Consider the following 16,705-nt stretch of genomic DNA (forward strand, 5'->3'; position numbering starts at 1 on the left):
ATCTCAGTGAAGATGAGAGCTGAGTGCCCAGAGCACAGCATCACAAATCAGTGCGTGTTTTCTGTGGCTGGCACTGACCAGCTCTGCCCGGTGACCAGAGAGCAGGGGTCTTTTCTTCTGCGCAGCATCAGCCCTCCCAGACATCAGGCCCCGGAGTAAGGATGCATCTGGCAGGTCCAGTGCCAGTTCCTGAGAATGGTAGGAATCACCTCAGCCTCCACAGCAGCTTGACTCTGCGCTGTTACCTGCCATGAGTCGACTCATTCGTGTCAAACAAACAACACGAGATGACTTGGGTGGGAAACGTCGAAGAGTAGATGAATCCACAGCCAGATGACCAGGGTCCTTGAAACTCTCTGACTGCATCTTCTAAAAACTACGAGACAACCTTCTCTTCCCCTAGAATCAGTGAAAATAATGAATCCTCACTAAAAAGGATAGTTTTCATTTACTTCCAGGTGTGACCATTGGTTTGAGGCAGTCTTCCATTTAATCCGTTACTCCTTCATTTCCCAAATATTTGACTGCATACTCAACTGTGTGCTGGGTGCTGTGCAGGACGTGAGGGCTGCAAAGATGAATGAGAGACACGATTCCTGCCCTCACGGAACTCACGGAAGGGAAAGGCCTCCAATCAGCACAAGGTTGGAGGTGGGCAGGGCCGGACCGTGAGCAGGGTGGACCGCTGATCCCAGAACCATAGGAAGCCTTCTAGGCCCCGGTGAGGCTGCATTGTTTTAAGGACCAGGGAGTTTCACGGGCTGAACCAAAGGCGCTCAACTGCTTATGTGGGCGAAACTGCCAGGTCTAACTGAATTTCCTCTTCTGTTCCCCTTATTTCCTTCTCTCTTAAAAATCCTCCAATGGGAGGTACGACTAAAAGGATTGGAAGGAAATGCTATTTATAAGAGGCATATGATAATGTCTGGCGATGTTTTTAAAACGTTGGTGATGCTTTTTCTGACCATGTCTACATGGCTGACCAGTTACATGATTTGGGTGCTTCAGGCCAAATCTCACTGGAGAGTGTGTTACTGCTACTTATGTTCTTGGAGGTTTTGTCTGTTTGGCTGTTTAGTGGCAACCCAGCTTTTAAAGCCTTTTAGGACTCTTGCATCCTATAAAGCCTAATGTATTTTTGTCCAAAGCAATACTGAAAGAGTGCACATGCCTCGGTGTAAACATTGGGATGATACTTAACTCATTTTGTGAGTGTTTGGGTCTTTATGTGTGTGCTCATTACTTCTTCCAAGGCTGCTGGGTTTTCCAATGAACTTGCCCCGGCGGGCTTTTATGGATGGACATGGAAGCTTTACTTTTTTACATTCAAATAGAAGCACGTGCATGCGTGTGTGTCCCTATACCGACATGTATACAGATGATAATGGCTGTTGGCCTGTTCTCTGCAAAACTGGGAAGAATTGTTCTTTCGGTGGCAGCTGTTGTACAGTAAATTCCACAGCTGGAACCAGAAAGTGGACGACCTCATTAGTATGACAACCACAAAGTAACCACAAAGTTGGTTTTGATTAGATGCCTCCTTCTCCCCCTTCCTCTCTCTTTTCTTGAAGCCAGTTTCTGAAATTTGGGGGCCCCCATGTTACCGTGTGGACTGTTGCCTGACTTCACCTCCAGTACTGGTTTCATGAACAAGAAATAGGAGAGATGGGACACTGAAAAGGAAATAGCATCATTGGATTCGTCAGCCTATAGAAAACTGGGTTAACTGCAACATGTAGTTTTTTCTCTTTTATCAAAGTATAGTTAATTTACAGTGTTGTGTTAGTTTCAAGTATACAGCAAAGTGATTCAGTTATACATTTGTGTATATATATTCTTTTTCAAATTCTTTTCCATTATAGGTTAGATTTTTTTTTTTTTGCGGTACGCAGGCGTCTCACCGCTGTGGCCTCTCCCGTTGCGGAGCAGAGGCTCCGGACGCGCAGGCTCAGCGGCCGTGGCTCACGGGCCCAGCTGCTCCGCGGCATGTGGGATTTTCCCGGACCGGGGCACGAACCCGCGTCCCCCGCATCGGCAGGTGGACTCTCAACCACCAGGGAAGCCTCATTATAGGTTATTACAAGATATTGAGTATAGTTCCCTGTGCTATGCAGTAGGGCCTGTTTACCTCTTTTATATATAGTGGGGTGTACATGTTAATCCTAAACTCCTAATTTCTCTCTCCCCTGCCCCCTTCCTGGTATCCCCTTTGGCAACCATAAATTTGTTCTCTATGCCTGTGAGTCTGTTTCTATTTCGTAGATAAGTTCATTTGTGTCAGCATGTTTTATATTCCACGTATAAGTGATATCAGATGATATTTGTCTTTCTCTGACTTACTTCACCTAGTATGATAATCTGTAGGTCCATCCATGTTGCTGCAAATGGTATTATTTCATTCTTTTTCATTGCTGAGTAGTGTTGCATTGTGTATATATACCACATATTCTTTATTTATTCGTTTGTTGATGGACATTTAGACTGCAGCATGAAGTTTCTTAATTCCAATGCCCGACCTGAAGAAATACATTATAAAAGCATCACATGAGTTTCTTTTAAGGAAGTCTTAAAAATTCACATCTGAAGAAAACTGACCAACTAGGGCAGTTGAAAAAAAATGTGTGTATAGGTCATTAGCATTGATTTTACATTTAAAACATTTCCTAAGAATCTATAGCTGCCACATACTCTTCTGTCCTCTTCACTTTGGGTAAGAGATGGTGCCTTTGTGACTCAGGCCTTCCTGTGACCACCCATGTCAGGGCTCTACTCTGGTTTAATTCTCGCATCAATCTCAGGCCAGCCCAGCTCCATGCCTGGTCCTCCAGGTCAGGGAGGGGTTCCGGAGAGGAACCTGGAAACTGATGATGAGCCTTTCGGCTGAGTTCCTGGCAACCTCCCTTGTCCTTCCCCACATTAGCACAGAGGAACCCCAGCACTGAGACTCAGTGGAAGGAGATGTTCCATGCAGCTCTAAGGAAAAACTATGATTTTTTTTTTTTCTTTTTTTTTTTGGGAAATGGGTAAATGCCATGTGGATTGACGTCATTAAACAATAAAATAGAAACTTTTACCTGTAAGCGTGCGGTGGCTGGGTGATCCATCCTCTTACCATCTTTCTTATACTTCCGATTTATTTTTTTCTTTTTTGGCCATGCTGAACGGCATGCGGGATCTTAGTTCCCTGACCAGGGATGGAACCCGAGCCCCCTGCAGTGGAAGTGCAGAGTCCTAACTGCTGGACCGCCAGGGAATTCCCCCAGGTTTTTTTACATTCACTTTTAGTTAGAAATAGGTCTCATCAATATTGTAATTGGCTCTATCTGCCCTCCCAATATGAAGGACTACAGCAGCCCACATCATGCTACTTTATTTATTGTACTGGTATTAAGTTATCCAGCCCATCCCCCATCCTCTTACCCTCCACCATATGCAGAGTTCCTGAAGTGTTTTTAAAATACATTTCAGGTTTGTCTCGCATGCTGTTTTAATTGGTTTTTATCTTTTTGACTTGAATATTAATGACTTTGAAATGCCTGTATGTAGGGTTGAATACATCTTAACAAATGTTCTGCAGTATGAACTTTTAGTGTCCCCCACTAATATAGCATTTCTATAATTAAATGTGAATTTACAGATTGATCAGAGAGGCTCTGTACAAATGTTGACGCACATCACTTTATCACCTTGGCACTTCTTTTTCCTTTCCTCCCTAACTCTTACTTTTGGGTGACTGTGTTAGCACATTGCTTGGGAAGATCTGGGCCATCTGACACTTTCTAGCGATCTTATCGATTAAATATAGATTAACAGTTGCAAGTCACATTCTTATAAATGTGTGTTTTTAATTATCCCATCTCTCATGTAGTCATCTAGAAGAGAAGTAAATGCTATAAAAATTTTTTTAATTATACTTGATTAAATGTTGAGTGAAGAGAATTCAAAAATCAGAACATAAACTTAATTACTCTTCAGTTGATCCAGAGGAAAGAACAGGGTGAGTGGAAATGTAAAGGCTTTGAGGTCATAAAGCTCAGGTGGACCATGTTTTAGACTAGACTGTGTCCTTCCTGAGAGGAGACAGAAGCGATGTATAAAATTTTTCGGCAATGTCAATACTTTGTATTTCTAGGAAATTATGGAACGAATACATGAACTGTTTAGGAAGATCTTTTTTTCAGGGCTTCTAAAAAGAGAATTTACTTTTCAAAAAAAATTCTGACCTCTGTAAACCAGCAAGCAGTCTGTCCTCAGCTGCTGAAGTTCTATAAAAATGCACAGAGGACCTTTGTACTGTTACTGCCTTTGTACTGTTTTATAAACACATTGTCAAATTGCTCTTCTTTGAAGTGACTGTTCTGAGTTCGGTATGCAGAATAATGGCCCCCAAAGATGTCCACATCTTACTCCCTGGAACCTGTGAATATATCACCTTACAGGGCCAAAAGAATTGTGTAGCTGTGATTCAGTTAAGAGTTTTTGTTTGTTTATTTGTTTTTTTAATAGTCTTCATAGCAGCTTTGTGTGTAATAGCAAACCACAACAACGTGAGACGCAGCAAAAGAGCGTGCATAGAACATATAAGGAGCGTACATACCAAGCGTGCTATACTTAGGCTCTAAGATACTATTCAGCAAAGGAAATGATTGGAGCTCAGCTAAATGCAGCAACATGAAAAGATATCACAAATACAATTGTGAACAGAGAAGCTGGACACCAAAGGTTACCTCCAAAGGTTACCACGTAGACTTTAACACACCTGAACTTACAGTGTGTGGCCCAGTTTTCCCCCAGTTTTGAACTTGCCAGTGGAATCATGCAGTAGGTAATCGTTGGTGTCCAGTTAAGGGTTTTGAGATGAGGAGATGATCAGGTGGCCCTAGTATAATCACAAGGGTCCTTATAAAAGGGAGGCAGGAGGGTGTCGGAGTTATCAGGGAATCAGAGGAGGAGGTCGGGTTGAGGTGGGACCATGAACCGCGGATGGAAGCAGCCTCTATAAGCGGGAAGAGGCCAGGTGCCAGGGATTTCCAGAGAAACGCAGTCCTGCCCACCCTTCTGAGAATTCTGACCTCTGGAGCGGTAAGATGGCAAGCGTATTTTGTTTTAAAACAACTAAGTTTGTGGTGATGTGTTGCAGCAGCAGCAGCAAGAAACTCATACCTAATGGGGGTGGTTCGGTCACTCACTGACTCATCTCGAGGGGCTGCCCCATGCCAGGCAGTGTTCCGGGCACCAGGGGTCAGTGGGGGACAAGACAGACCAGAGCCCAGATCCCCTAGACCTTCCATTGCAGAGGGAGGGAGAGAATATGGTTTCAGAGAGCCTCATCCTGCAGTGAGAATACAAGTGCCAAACAGCAGAGCATCATGGGGCGAGGAGCTGCAGAGGGGGCTTGTTTTGATGGGGTCCTCGGGCTTAGGAGGCCCCTGTGTCTGAGGAGGTGACATTTAAGCTGGAATTTGAGTGACCAAAAGGAAGCAGCTAGGCTGGCCTCTGGAAAGACACAGCAAGTACCAGGGTGCAGAGCTTAGGAAGACAGCTCACTTGGGGTCAGAGAGCAGGGGGTGGTGGCCCCGATCCCCTGGCCCCCCACACCGGTGGGAAGTCCTCGGAGGTTCTTTCCATGCATAGGCTTTGTAATCCGGAGCAAGCAGCCTTCCTTCCAGGAGCTGATGGCAGCGCCCGCTCTTGTGGGGTGACACGAGGTCTTCCCCTGTGTCCACTGTTGCCCAGCTCTTTGCACGCAGAGGAGAGAGGGTTTCCCTTAGCAGTCCCTCCTTATGAATAATCAGGCACTGCTAAAAATCACTGGTCCATTCTGTATGTTCTCATACCCTTTGGAATCTGATAGTTGACATGGATTTTAGGGAAGGTTTATTCCTGTCCTCTGGTTTGACCAGTGAAAACGCAGCCCCAAAAGGGGATGTTACCCACATGGGTTGAAAGCTGTCGCAGCCTCTCCTGCATCTGAGGTCAGAGACTTTGCACCTGGGGACGGGGGCTGCAGCAACAATGCTGGTCCTTCCTTTTGTCTTCTACGTATTTTTTAAAGTAAAAAGTGACCTACTCTGTCTGGCTATTAACATTTGTAAATTGCATTACATACAAAACTGATGGCATTTTCTGCCTTGTGAAACGTTTTCTCGAATGGTCTGGATTCTTAATTGGGTCCTGACTTTTTTGAGCCCCCCAGTGTTGGGCCCCCCAGAATGAGAGTTTTACATGACCCAAGGGGCCCCCTTCCCAAGCCCACCTGCTTGTTCAGGCTCATGAAACTCAGGAAAGATGCGTGGAGGTTTGTGCAAAGTCCGTATCACATTATAAATACGTGTGTAGTGGGGTCTTTTAGTTCTCCTTTGTTTTTTTAATGAACAGAATAAGGTAGTTACACTTAGTAATACCCATTCACCAAAAGGAAAGGGGGGGGGGTGTTAAATCATTGTGTTTTTTGATGAATGGCTTGTACACCAAAAAATAAATTGGACAAACTGGCATAGAGCTCAGTGAACATGAAATCAGCTATTAGAAGAAAGCTTGTGAACAAATTCTGAGGCAGATATGCATCTTTTGATTAACGCCCTATCAATCATCCACACAGCTACCTTAGCTGAGTCTTGCTGTAATCATTCATGGTTGCTTTCCGAAACACTGGCAGAAACTATAGCGCTGCAGAAACAGAATATTATTAGTGATTTCTCCCTAACTTACTGTGAACAATGACTGTTTTCACCAGGTTTCTGCTGTCCTTTATTAAAGAAATACAATACAGAATGAAAGGAGAGTTCCTCCAAGCCCTGTGAAATTCTCCTAGGGTATTCTTAATGATATTCAGTCTTAAATGGGCAAGCTATTGTAATGCAAGGCTCGCCGTAGGAATAATAGTAATGTAATCCCATTGAAACCACCTTTTTATGGATTGTAGTCAAATGGGCAAAACGTGGAGTCACATTAATGAAGGGAGTATGTCTTCGGCGTTATTACTTAAAGTTGTTGAAATGGTTTGAATTTTGTTATTGTAATTATTATAGTCTCAGTTAATGCGCTTAACAGCAATAGTAATTAACCCACCAGATTGGGAAATTTGCATGAATTCTACCTTTGACTTTGCAAGAAACCCTGATTCTTTCTGGGCCTTACACAGCAGGATGGAGAGAATATCTACGTATATATATTTTTTTCTTTTTTTTTCCCCCACTGAGTATTTTTTAAGGAAGAAATTTTCGCAAATGCCATTACAGTGTTTCATGCATTTTTTTTTTAAGCCATCGGCAAATTCCTCGAGAGCACTTCATTCTTTTAAGAAGATTGGATTCCTAAACTATGGTGGTGCAGAGAACGATTTGGCACTGCCTACTAGTCCAGAAATCTTTAGGTGATGGTGTGACTTCCTTAGAACTTCCTGTAGCCTGGGAAATACCCTGGCATAATGAAGTGGTGACAGGCATTAGCATGTATAATGGGCGTTAATAGACATTTAATGCTCCTTAGCTGCAAGAGGGAGCGGATGCTCTCCCATTGGAATATTCCTCAATCAAAGCCCATTGATCACCGATTTCAGCCAGGAGAGGTTAATCCATCAGCTTCTGTAACCAGACGGCACTGATGGAAATTCTTTAGGTGGCATTCAGGATGAACCAAGCTTTCCATCTTTACAAACAAATGAGTGATATGACAAGCGTGGTGTTCAAAACACATTTAACCAATTGATTTTCTTTCTTCTTGTAATAAGATCTGGAGACATATGAAAGCGTGCAGGGTGAGCATAGATGAAAAGAATTGCTCCGTGCACGGGAACATGTGGGATGGGGAGCTGAGAAAAGTACTATAAAGCATGTAGTCACCCATTCTCTTTGTTATATAAAGTTTGTTATTGCAATAAATAGTTGTTATTGAGCAGATGCCTTTTGCTTCCGTTCTGCTGAATTTTATCTCAGGTCTGTGTGTTTGTGCCAACGCCCATGCGTGTCCTGTCTAAGCCATCAGCTTTCTCTAGGAAGTTTCGAGATGTCCGTCAATCATTTTTACCTTCTGATTTAAATGCACAGCCCTGATGCGATTTGGGGACAAAAAACTAGGTATAAAGGCGCGCTGGTCTCTGTGTCCCGTGTAAATGATGGTTTTCCCTTTATTTCCCACCCGCAGCCCTGCCCTGAGCTTCACCTACCCTTCTGCACCCGTGTCTCTCCATATGCATCAGCAGATCTTAAGCCGACAGCAGAGCTTAGGCTCGGCCTTTGGACACAGCCCTCCGCTCATCCACCCCGCCCCAACTTTCCCGACACAGAGGCCTATTCCCGGGATCCCTACGGTTCTGAACCCTGTCCAGGTCACCTCCGGCCCTTCCGAGTCCTCACAGGTGAGAGAGACAGCTCGATGACCTGGTCTGTCTTGGGAATCATAGAGGAAAGCCACGGGGCCACATCAGCTATGAATACGCGCAGGCCAGCGGCATCCTCACCGCTTCCATGCTGCAGCCTGTGGTCCCAACCCAGGGCTGTCATCTTCAGATTCTGCGCCGTGTGTACTAGAGTCATTTTATCCTCGGCGGAAAAGCAGGCTGCTTGATCGGGCTTCCCTCTGACCATGTGCTGTCTGTAGCCCATTCAGTAAAAATACACTGCATGAGTGGGTTGCTGTCATTCGGTCTCTTTCCCCTGCACTATTAGAGTTCGTTAAAGCCTGGATCCCAGCTCTTTTCCTCTAGCTTTAAAAAGGCCCAGGGAGTTGATACTTATGAGTTAAAAACAAAGAGTTGTCTCATGAATGTATATCCTGGCTTTTAAAAAATATATATATTGGAGTATGATTGGTTTACAGTGTTGTGTTACTTTCTGCTGTACAGCAGAGTGAATCAGTTACACATATACATATAGCCACTCTTTTTTAGATTCTTTTCCCGTGTAGGTCATTACAGAGTGTTGAGTAGAGCTCCCTGTTGCTATACAGTAGGTTCTTATTAGTTATCTGTTTTATATATAATAGTGTGTATATGTCAGTCCCCATCTCCCCTTTATCCCTCCCTCCCCCGCTTCCCCCCGGTAACTATAAGATTGTTTTCTACATCTGTAACTCTATTTCTGTTTTGTAAATAAGTTCATTTGTACCATTTTTTCAGTATATCCTGGCTTTGAACACATTTTCTGAACTCTGCTACCTGGAAATAGGGGCCATATCTGTCATCATTCTAGTGCCAAGGAAGCTCGCTCTTCCCGACTTGTGTGTTTTAGCTGTGGTCCTGCTCATTGATCAGAACTTAATTTTTGTTTCTTTCCCTGCCAATGTGACCCGCAGAACAAGCCCACGAGTGAGTCCGCCGTGACCAGCACCGGAGACCTAGTGCATAATAAACGCTCCAAGATCAAAGCCGATGAAGACCTCCCCAGCCCGGGGCCTCGGGGCCAGCAGGTGAGGGAGGCGCCGGCTCTGGCTCCCTCCAGCCTGGTGTCTTTTCACAGCATTGGCTTGTCTGCTGCGTTCTTGGCCTTGGGCGTTACCCACACATTTAACAAAAGGCCAGGGTTGGAGTACAACTAGGTTTGTTTCTCCAGCTCAGAAGCAGACACATGAAAATGCGGGCAGCCTTGTGGGGTATAAACTGGAGTAAGTGGGTGGATGTGTTTATTGTTGACCAGGGATGTGAACAGGCTTCAGTCCTTGGCCTTGATCTTGGGCCTGAATTACAAGCTCCTGGCTCTCAGCCTGAGCTGGGCAGACCAGGGATATTCCTTATAATGATCATGTTCTTAGTTTTTCTTATGTTGCCACTTCCTACTGGCCAGGAGACCCTGCATAGCCAGGAGGGATCCAGCGACAACTAACCTAACCTAAGGCTACTTAGATTCTTGTTCTTTACCCCAAGTCGTCAAAGGACAAGTTTAAAAATTCCAATCTTGTCTCTGCTGTTAGTTAGATCCTAAGCCTCAATTTTAAAAATGTGTAGATTCGGACTTGCCTGCTGGCGCAGTGGTTAAGAATCCACCTGCCAATGCAGGCGACACGGGTCCAATCCCTGGACCGGGAAGATCCCATATGCCGCGGAGCAACTAAGCCCATGCGCCACAACTACTGAACCTGCGCTCTAGAGCCCACGAAACACAACTACTGAGCCCGCATGCCACAACTACGGAAGCCCAGGCGCCTAGAGCCCGTGCTCTGCAACAAGAGAAGCCAACGCAATGAGAAACCCGCACACTGCAACGAAGAGTAGCTCCCGCTCACCACGACTAGAGAAGCCCACGTGCAGCAACGAAGACCCAACGCAGCCATAAATTAATTAATTAATTTAAAAAAAACGAATGCGTAGATTCTGCTTGTAATCCTCTCTTGTAGGTTCCCTGGGCCTGATATGGAGCTCAATGAGTATAATTCCCAGAGATAGGGATTGAACGAGAGTCTGGATGTCCACAGAATCTGGACCTTGCAATGTTCAAGCTGCTTCAGCCCATACCTGAGAGTGCTTAAGCCCACGTCTCCTTTTTAGGGAGGAGCACTTGGAAGATGGAATGAATGGGTGTCATGGGCTCTGAGAGCCAACCTTCTTGCATATTGCTGGTTATGCCCAAACACTTGTATACAGCTTTTGCCATCTAACCCCAGATTAGATCCCGAATTTACACACCTAATCATCTCGCAGAATTCTGGAAATGCTTTGTCTTTTCATTTCTGCAAAGCTGCCTTAGAAGACTAGAAAAGACTTTACCGCCAAGCTTTAGATGCTGTGGTTCTTGGGCAGGGAGTGTATGCTTGGAGACCAGAAGGTGAGCTCAGAAGACATCATCCCTGTAAAAATCCACACAGTGCCTCTCACAGCCTCCAGTGGCAGAATTAGCAGTAAACCATTTCCCTGGATTTCAAAATAGGAGAATAAACAAATTAATATGCTGAAAATAATTTAACCGAAAGAGCAGTCTTTTGGATAACGACTATATCGCCTAGTTTAATTGCTTTTCTTAAGAGATGACATCTTAGGTTGTTCTCACCTTGGTATTCAGGACAGCAAAGTTTGGCCTCAATACCTTACCGATATTCTGGTTTGGACCGTTGCCTTTAATCACAAGTTAACAACCTTCGAAGGCATATTGAGTAAATCTGAAAAAAATGCACACAAATGATTCCATCTTTGGTTTCTTCAATTCACAAAACCCAGCTGATAGACTTGGGCTCTGTTTTATTTTTCCCCCAAAAAATTGCATCCAGAGGAAGACAAGCCTACATCAGGTTTTTCATTTCTCTTTTTTTTTTTTTAACTTTTTATTTTATATTGGAGTAGAGTTGATGAACAATGTTGTCATAGCTTCAGGTGTCCAGCAAAGTGATTCATTTACGCATTTTCCCCTTTAGGTTGTTACCTAATAGTGAGCAGAGTTCCCTTTCTCTTCTGTCTGCCGTCCTATTGTGTCTGATTTTGTCTCTCTTTCTCCTCCCTTCCCCACCCCTGCCTTTCAGGAACAGCCTGAAGGGACAACCCTGGTGAAGGAGGAAGGGGACAAAGAAGAAAGCAAACAGGAGCCTGAAGTCATCTACGAGACAAACTGCCACTGGGAGGGCTGTTCTCGGGAGTTCGACACCCAGGAGCAGCTGGTGCATGTGAGTGAAGGGGGCCGGGAAGGGGGCTTTACCGCTATGTGACCTTTCCTGCGGGGTCAGCTCCCCTGACCCCGTGCTGAGTCAAGTTTCTCAGCTAGCAGCCTAGCAAGCTGGAGGGGGCTTGATGACTTTCTGAGAATAAAGAAAACTGAGCCACGGTGCTTGACCTGTTCAGTCAGCTAAAGCTGAGTGTAAAATTCAATAAAGTCTTCAAGAGAGAGTGTAATGACTCTGATCCCATAAGCGAGAAAACACTATTTTGAGTTAGCAACTTTGATGGTTATTGAGTAATAGTAAGCTGGACATGAATTATTATTAACCTTTTAACCAAGTTTGATTTTAACCAAGACCCAGTAACAATCGAAAAAAATCATAGAGGTGGGGGAAGTCCTTTTTCTCCCTCCTCCCTTCCCCTCCCCGACCCTCACCAGCTAAGGAGTCTCCCATGATTTTAGGCGGCAGTTGGTACTTGCTATGAGAAGTGGGTAATGGTTTGCAATAGCCATTAGCACAATTTCTTGACTTGAAGCCGATCCTTGCGGGCCTCACAGTTCCGTGGAAAAAGCAATATATATTTTAAAATGTGTCTAATGATGTATACTTTTGAAAATTGCAATGTGGTCCGACTGAAAACCTCACCTCGCCTTCCCACACCAGATTCAGAAGTCTTTCCTGTACTCCCTTGCCAGTTATTTCAAATAATGCCGGGTACCCCCATCTACATACCCGATCAGCCCTGTTTCCTTGGCCCGTGCTTCATCTTTGTTTGGTACTTTCTCAGGCCAGCAGAGTCTCCCTGGCACATGGGGCCAGGAGCAGTTGAGAGGGAAGGGCATTCGCATCATCAAGGATGAAACGATGTCAAAGCACAGGGTTGCATTAAGGCATTAGGATGGTTTGCTATGTGTAGCCCTTTCATAAGCTTTAAATACGACAGCAGATCTGTCTGACAGGGTAACTTCCTCGTGACCCCCCCTACGCCGTCACCTACACACACCACACGCACCCCCATTCCATTCTCTTTACTTTTTTTTTTTTTTTTTCTTGCGGTACGCGGGCCTCTCACTGTCGTGGCCTCTCCCATTTGCGGAGCACAGGCTCCGGACGCGCAGGCCCAGCGGCCATGGCTCACGGGCCCAGCCGCTCCGCGGCACGCGGGATCCTCCCGAAACGGGGCACGAACCCGCGTCTCCTGCATCGGCGGGCGGACTCTCAAGCACTGCGCCACCAGGGAAGCCCCCATTCTCTTTACTTTTACAGTCACTTTTTATCTTCAGATGATCCTTATCGCTTGATAGCTCTCCTCCGTTTAAACACAAAGATTATATAATTCCTATTTGTCCTTATCCTCTAATATATGCCACATGCTGCAGTTACATTATAGCGTCAAATATATGGCTTGCCAGGTTTTGAGATCCATCATATACAGAATGTTTTGAGGGCTTAACATGACCTCAGGGTTCCCCCCCCCCATTTCTTTTTTGATCATGTCTCCTTGTAATAGTACAGAGAGAATTCTAGATTTCTCTGCACAGCAAGAACCTAGAAAGTCCGATGTTTTTAATTAAGGTATATTTCCAGATTATTCCGTGAACTTAATTTGATGCTTTCTCTTTAATTTGATGCAAGTGTTATTTTTAAGCCAAGCCTGACTTAACAGCCTTTTATTCTTGCTGATTGTTTTAATGGAAACCACAGACATTGTAACACTAAAGGGGAAAAAAAAAAAAAAAAAAGCTTGGAATGTTTTTTTTAATGTGGGGAAATAAACCCAAAGAGGAAAGAATGCCAAGAATACCCTCAGTGATAGAGTGAGTGAACATCGTACATGAGAAGAACTGTTTGTACAAAACCTGCCGTCATAAACGAGATGCTGCTAGGCAGTACAGCTTGCCTATTAAAACATCCTTCTGAGAGAGGACACGGTCTCATGGTGCCTTTTCTGTGGATAAGTCACTGCAGTTTCCAAGCAGTGCTGTGACTTTTGTTCAGCTCTTAGCAAATGAGGAAGGAAATTCCAAGTCTACATTTAAAAGAGATTGTGTTCCTCATCAGAGGCTAGTTTTGAGATAACATTTTGGGGGGTTGTGGTTATACCTTCACATTTTCCCTGCCTTATATGTCACATGAAAGCTTTTAAAAGACAGTAGATATTGCAGGTATTTGTATTTAATCTCAGTGGCAAAAGGTTTTAGGTAGGGATGATGCTTTAATAGAGAGATCTGAGTAGTTTTAAGGCAAGGCTGCTTAACCTGTCAGCTGAATGGCCACCATGTTGTCTGCTTTATTACAAAAACTAGGAAATGAATTACATATACACCGGACTTTTTTTATTCCAAATTGGCAAGAAGAAATTCGTGTCAGGATTAGGAGAAAATCCCATGTATTATCTTTACGATATTAAGTTTAGTCTGAGATAAATTATATGAGTTAGGTAAACTTAGTTAAGTGAATTAAAAATTTTAACTTACAATAACATAAATAAAGATGCTGGCTTATATCGCTTATTCTCTACCTTCTTACTCATTACCTGACGTGTAGAAATTCCAAATTTGTACGTATAAATTGATTTCACTTCGCGTGACAGACATGTAAGTGCCTTCCTACTCACGGTGAATCTGGTGGCTTCAGCAGTGGCCTGGTATATTATTTTTTTGTAGACTGAATGAATAGCTAGTTGAAATCCACCTAATTACTTGGGTGGCAGATGGAAAAAAGACCAGTGGCAAAAACCAGTTTTTGAAGGACAGAGGAAGCATGAACTATTTGCATTCCTATGACTCTCCTTGGAGAGAGGACATTTTGTGAATTAGTTGAATTTTCATGCTACAGACAACCAAGAGGCAAGGTGTTAAACCATTCTGATGCTCTGCCTTATTTATAGCCATGACCCATTCTTTTTCCCCCTCTTACAGTTAATAGAAAGATTCATGATTCTTCATGGTTGTCTATCTAGCGTCTGACAGTCCCGACTGCCTGCGAAAGCAAGTCACTATCTATAATTGATATCCTCCCGTGGAATAGGGTGCTGGCTGCAATTGAAGGGCTTTGCTGAAAGCTCTTAAATCCTGACAAGTTCTCCCCTTGTTCTGGTTCAGTCGCTGAGCTGCACGGTTGGAATTCCAGAGTCATTTGAACTTGGTGCAGAAGGGAGACGTGTGTTTCGCATTAGCAAATCAGAGTTGAAGAGGAGAATTAGGGACTCGGCCGACTTTGCCCGCCAGGTAGTCTCATTTTCAGCGTAATGCACTCCGTGTTCTCTTGAAAAGATGACCCCATCCCATTACTGTCCGAACAGATGGGCTAAATATTGCCTTTGCCTTCTCTTCTCCTCTGTTTCAAGCCCCTGTTCTCCCGTGGTGTGTTGGTTCCAGGTTTGCTGTGGGGTCTTTCTCACTGGGATGTTTAATTAATTTCTCTTCCCAGCAAGATAATTATAATTGGGCTTCATGACTCTCCAGCTAGTATTAAATTTGTCATAAATTTACTTCTATGCCCAGAAGCTAAGGAGACAGATGTATATTTTTGTTAGCTGGTTTTTTGTTGTACTTTGTCCCCTTCTTAGTAGCAGTTAAAATAAGAGAGTAAGAAGGATATAGAGTACAAAAATTAATTAAAGTGCTTTCGATTAAGACGGAATTTATTATTGATTTGTCAAGATGCCAGCCATTTCTCTTCCCTTGACAGCTGGAAAGCGCATAGTCTAACATCTCAAAATAATTTGAAAAGTCCACACTTCCCCTTCAATCCCAAATGAGTTGGATCCTCTTTTTTGCTGTCGTGCATTATATATTCCCAAACGCACGACTCTTATATCTGATTCTGAAAGTCGTAGAATGTCGGTTCGCCCAGTGTGGTTTTTTTTTTGTTTTGTTTTGTTGGTTTAGCTTTTTTACTATGGAAAACAACTCAAATTCTGTCTGCTGGCCTTGCTTCTCACAGAGATGAGAAAGGTTTCCAAACCTTCCTGAGACCCATTTCCCTCTTGCATCCATTCTGTCCTGGAAGACGGTTCCAGCTTTGGCCCTTGGATGCTTGAAAAATATCCAGCATGCATTGCCTGCAGCCCAAGTTAGTCTCAGATTCTTTGCTTCTGAATGGCGTTGTGTGTACCACTGATGTTCTGAGAGGCTTTTTAAGAAGAGGAGAAATGAATACATGTGAAGAAAGAGGAACGTGTACCTCGGTGTGGGTCACCACTGCCAGGCGTCTAGTTATGCTTGAAAACGTAACTGCTGGTATCCGAAAGAATAAAAATAGTATAATCACCATAGCTAATGGCCACCTGTTTGCTCTGTCACTGTAATTCGCTTAACTTCTATTACACCAACCCAATCCTTTCTTTCCGTTTAAGGAATAACACATATAATATTCTTTCCAAAGGTCTTTAAAAGGTCAGATTATTTTTTTACCAGTTTTATTCCCCATCCTGATCCCAGCAGAATAACCTTATCTGCAGGGAGGGCCTTGGCAGTTACACCGTGCGGGCTCTTGTCTCCTGCCTGTAGGGCCGAACGGCAGAGAACATGAGAGGTGTTTATATGAGTCCCCAGCTTCAACTGGGTGGCTTGTACGTCGCTGTACTCCTTGATTTGTATCTTTTAAACGTGGTGTCAAAAATTCACCTTTTTGTACAATGATTAGCCACCTCCTTGGATTTTAAATGCGTTCATATGCTACAGATTTTGATTTTTAAAAGCATGCTGAAGTTTCCTTTATCAGAAGAACACAGTTATAATCACCTTTGCTGCCATTTGAACACAAATTCTATACATCGGCAGCATGAAAATGAAAGGCTTTCTTCTTAATATCATAGAGATTTAGATATAAAGGAAGCACACCTAATCTGCAAAGAATTGATGCATCCGTAGATACACGGGAGAGTGTTAGGATGTGGTGAAGACACTACTTTCATATTAATACCGTGTTCCCAAATTTGCATTTTAAATGTTTTCCAGCTAATTTTGGTCCCTTTGCTAAAGTTGCATTGTATATCTTTACCTAAGAGAAAATGGAGTTTAAGATGTGACTGGGGCCTCCGATAAGAGGCAGAAATAGGTTTGTGTGCACATAAAACCTAAAATGAATGAGTGAAGATTTTGATCTCATTTTCCCT

At 43.8% G+C, this 16,705-nt stretch overlaps 1 protein-coding gene across 1 annotated transcript in view; it reads left to right on the plus strand.

The window, feature by feature from the left end:
• Positions 1-16,705, plus strand: part of GLI3 (GLI family zinc finger 3) — a 277,633-nt gene that overhangs the window by 200,751 nt on the left and 60,177 nt on the right. The window contains exons 7-9 of the mRNA XM_007468195.1: positions 8,146-8,359; positions 9,295-9,408; positions 11,449-11,589. Of these exons, the coding sequence (XP_007468257.1) occupies positions 8,146-8,359; positions 9,295-9,408; positions 11,449-11,589 (469 nt within the window). The remainder of the gene's footprint in view (positions 1-8,145; positions 8,360-9,294; positions 9,409-11,448; positions 11,590-16,705) is intronic.

The sequence above is a fragment of the Lipotes vexillifer genome, unplaced genomic scaffold (assembly GCF_000442215.2).
Source record: "Lipotes vexillifer unplaced genomic scaffold, Lipotes_vexillifer_v1.1 scaffold589, whole genome shotgun sequence".
In the NCBI taxonomy this organism is placed as follows: Eukaryota; Metazoa; Chordata; class Mammalia; order Artiodactyla; family Lipotidae; genus Lipotes; species Lipotes vexillifer.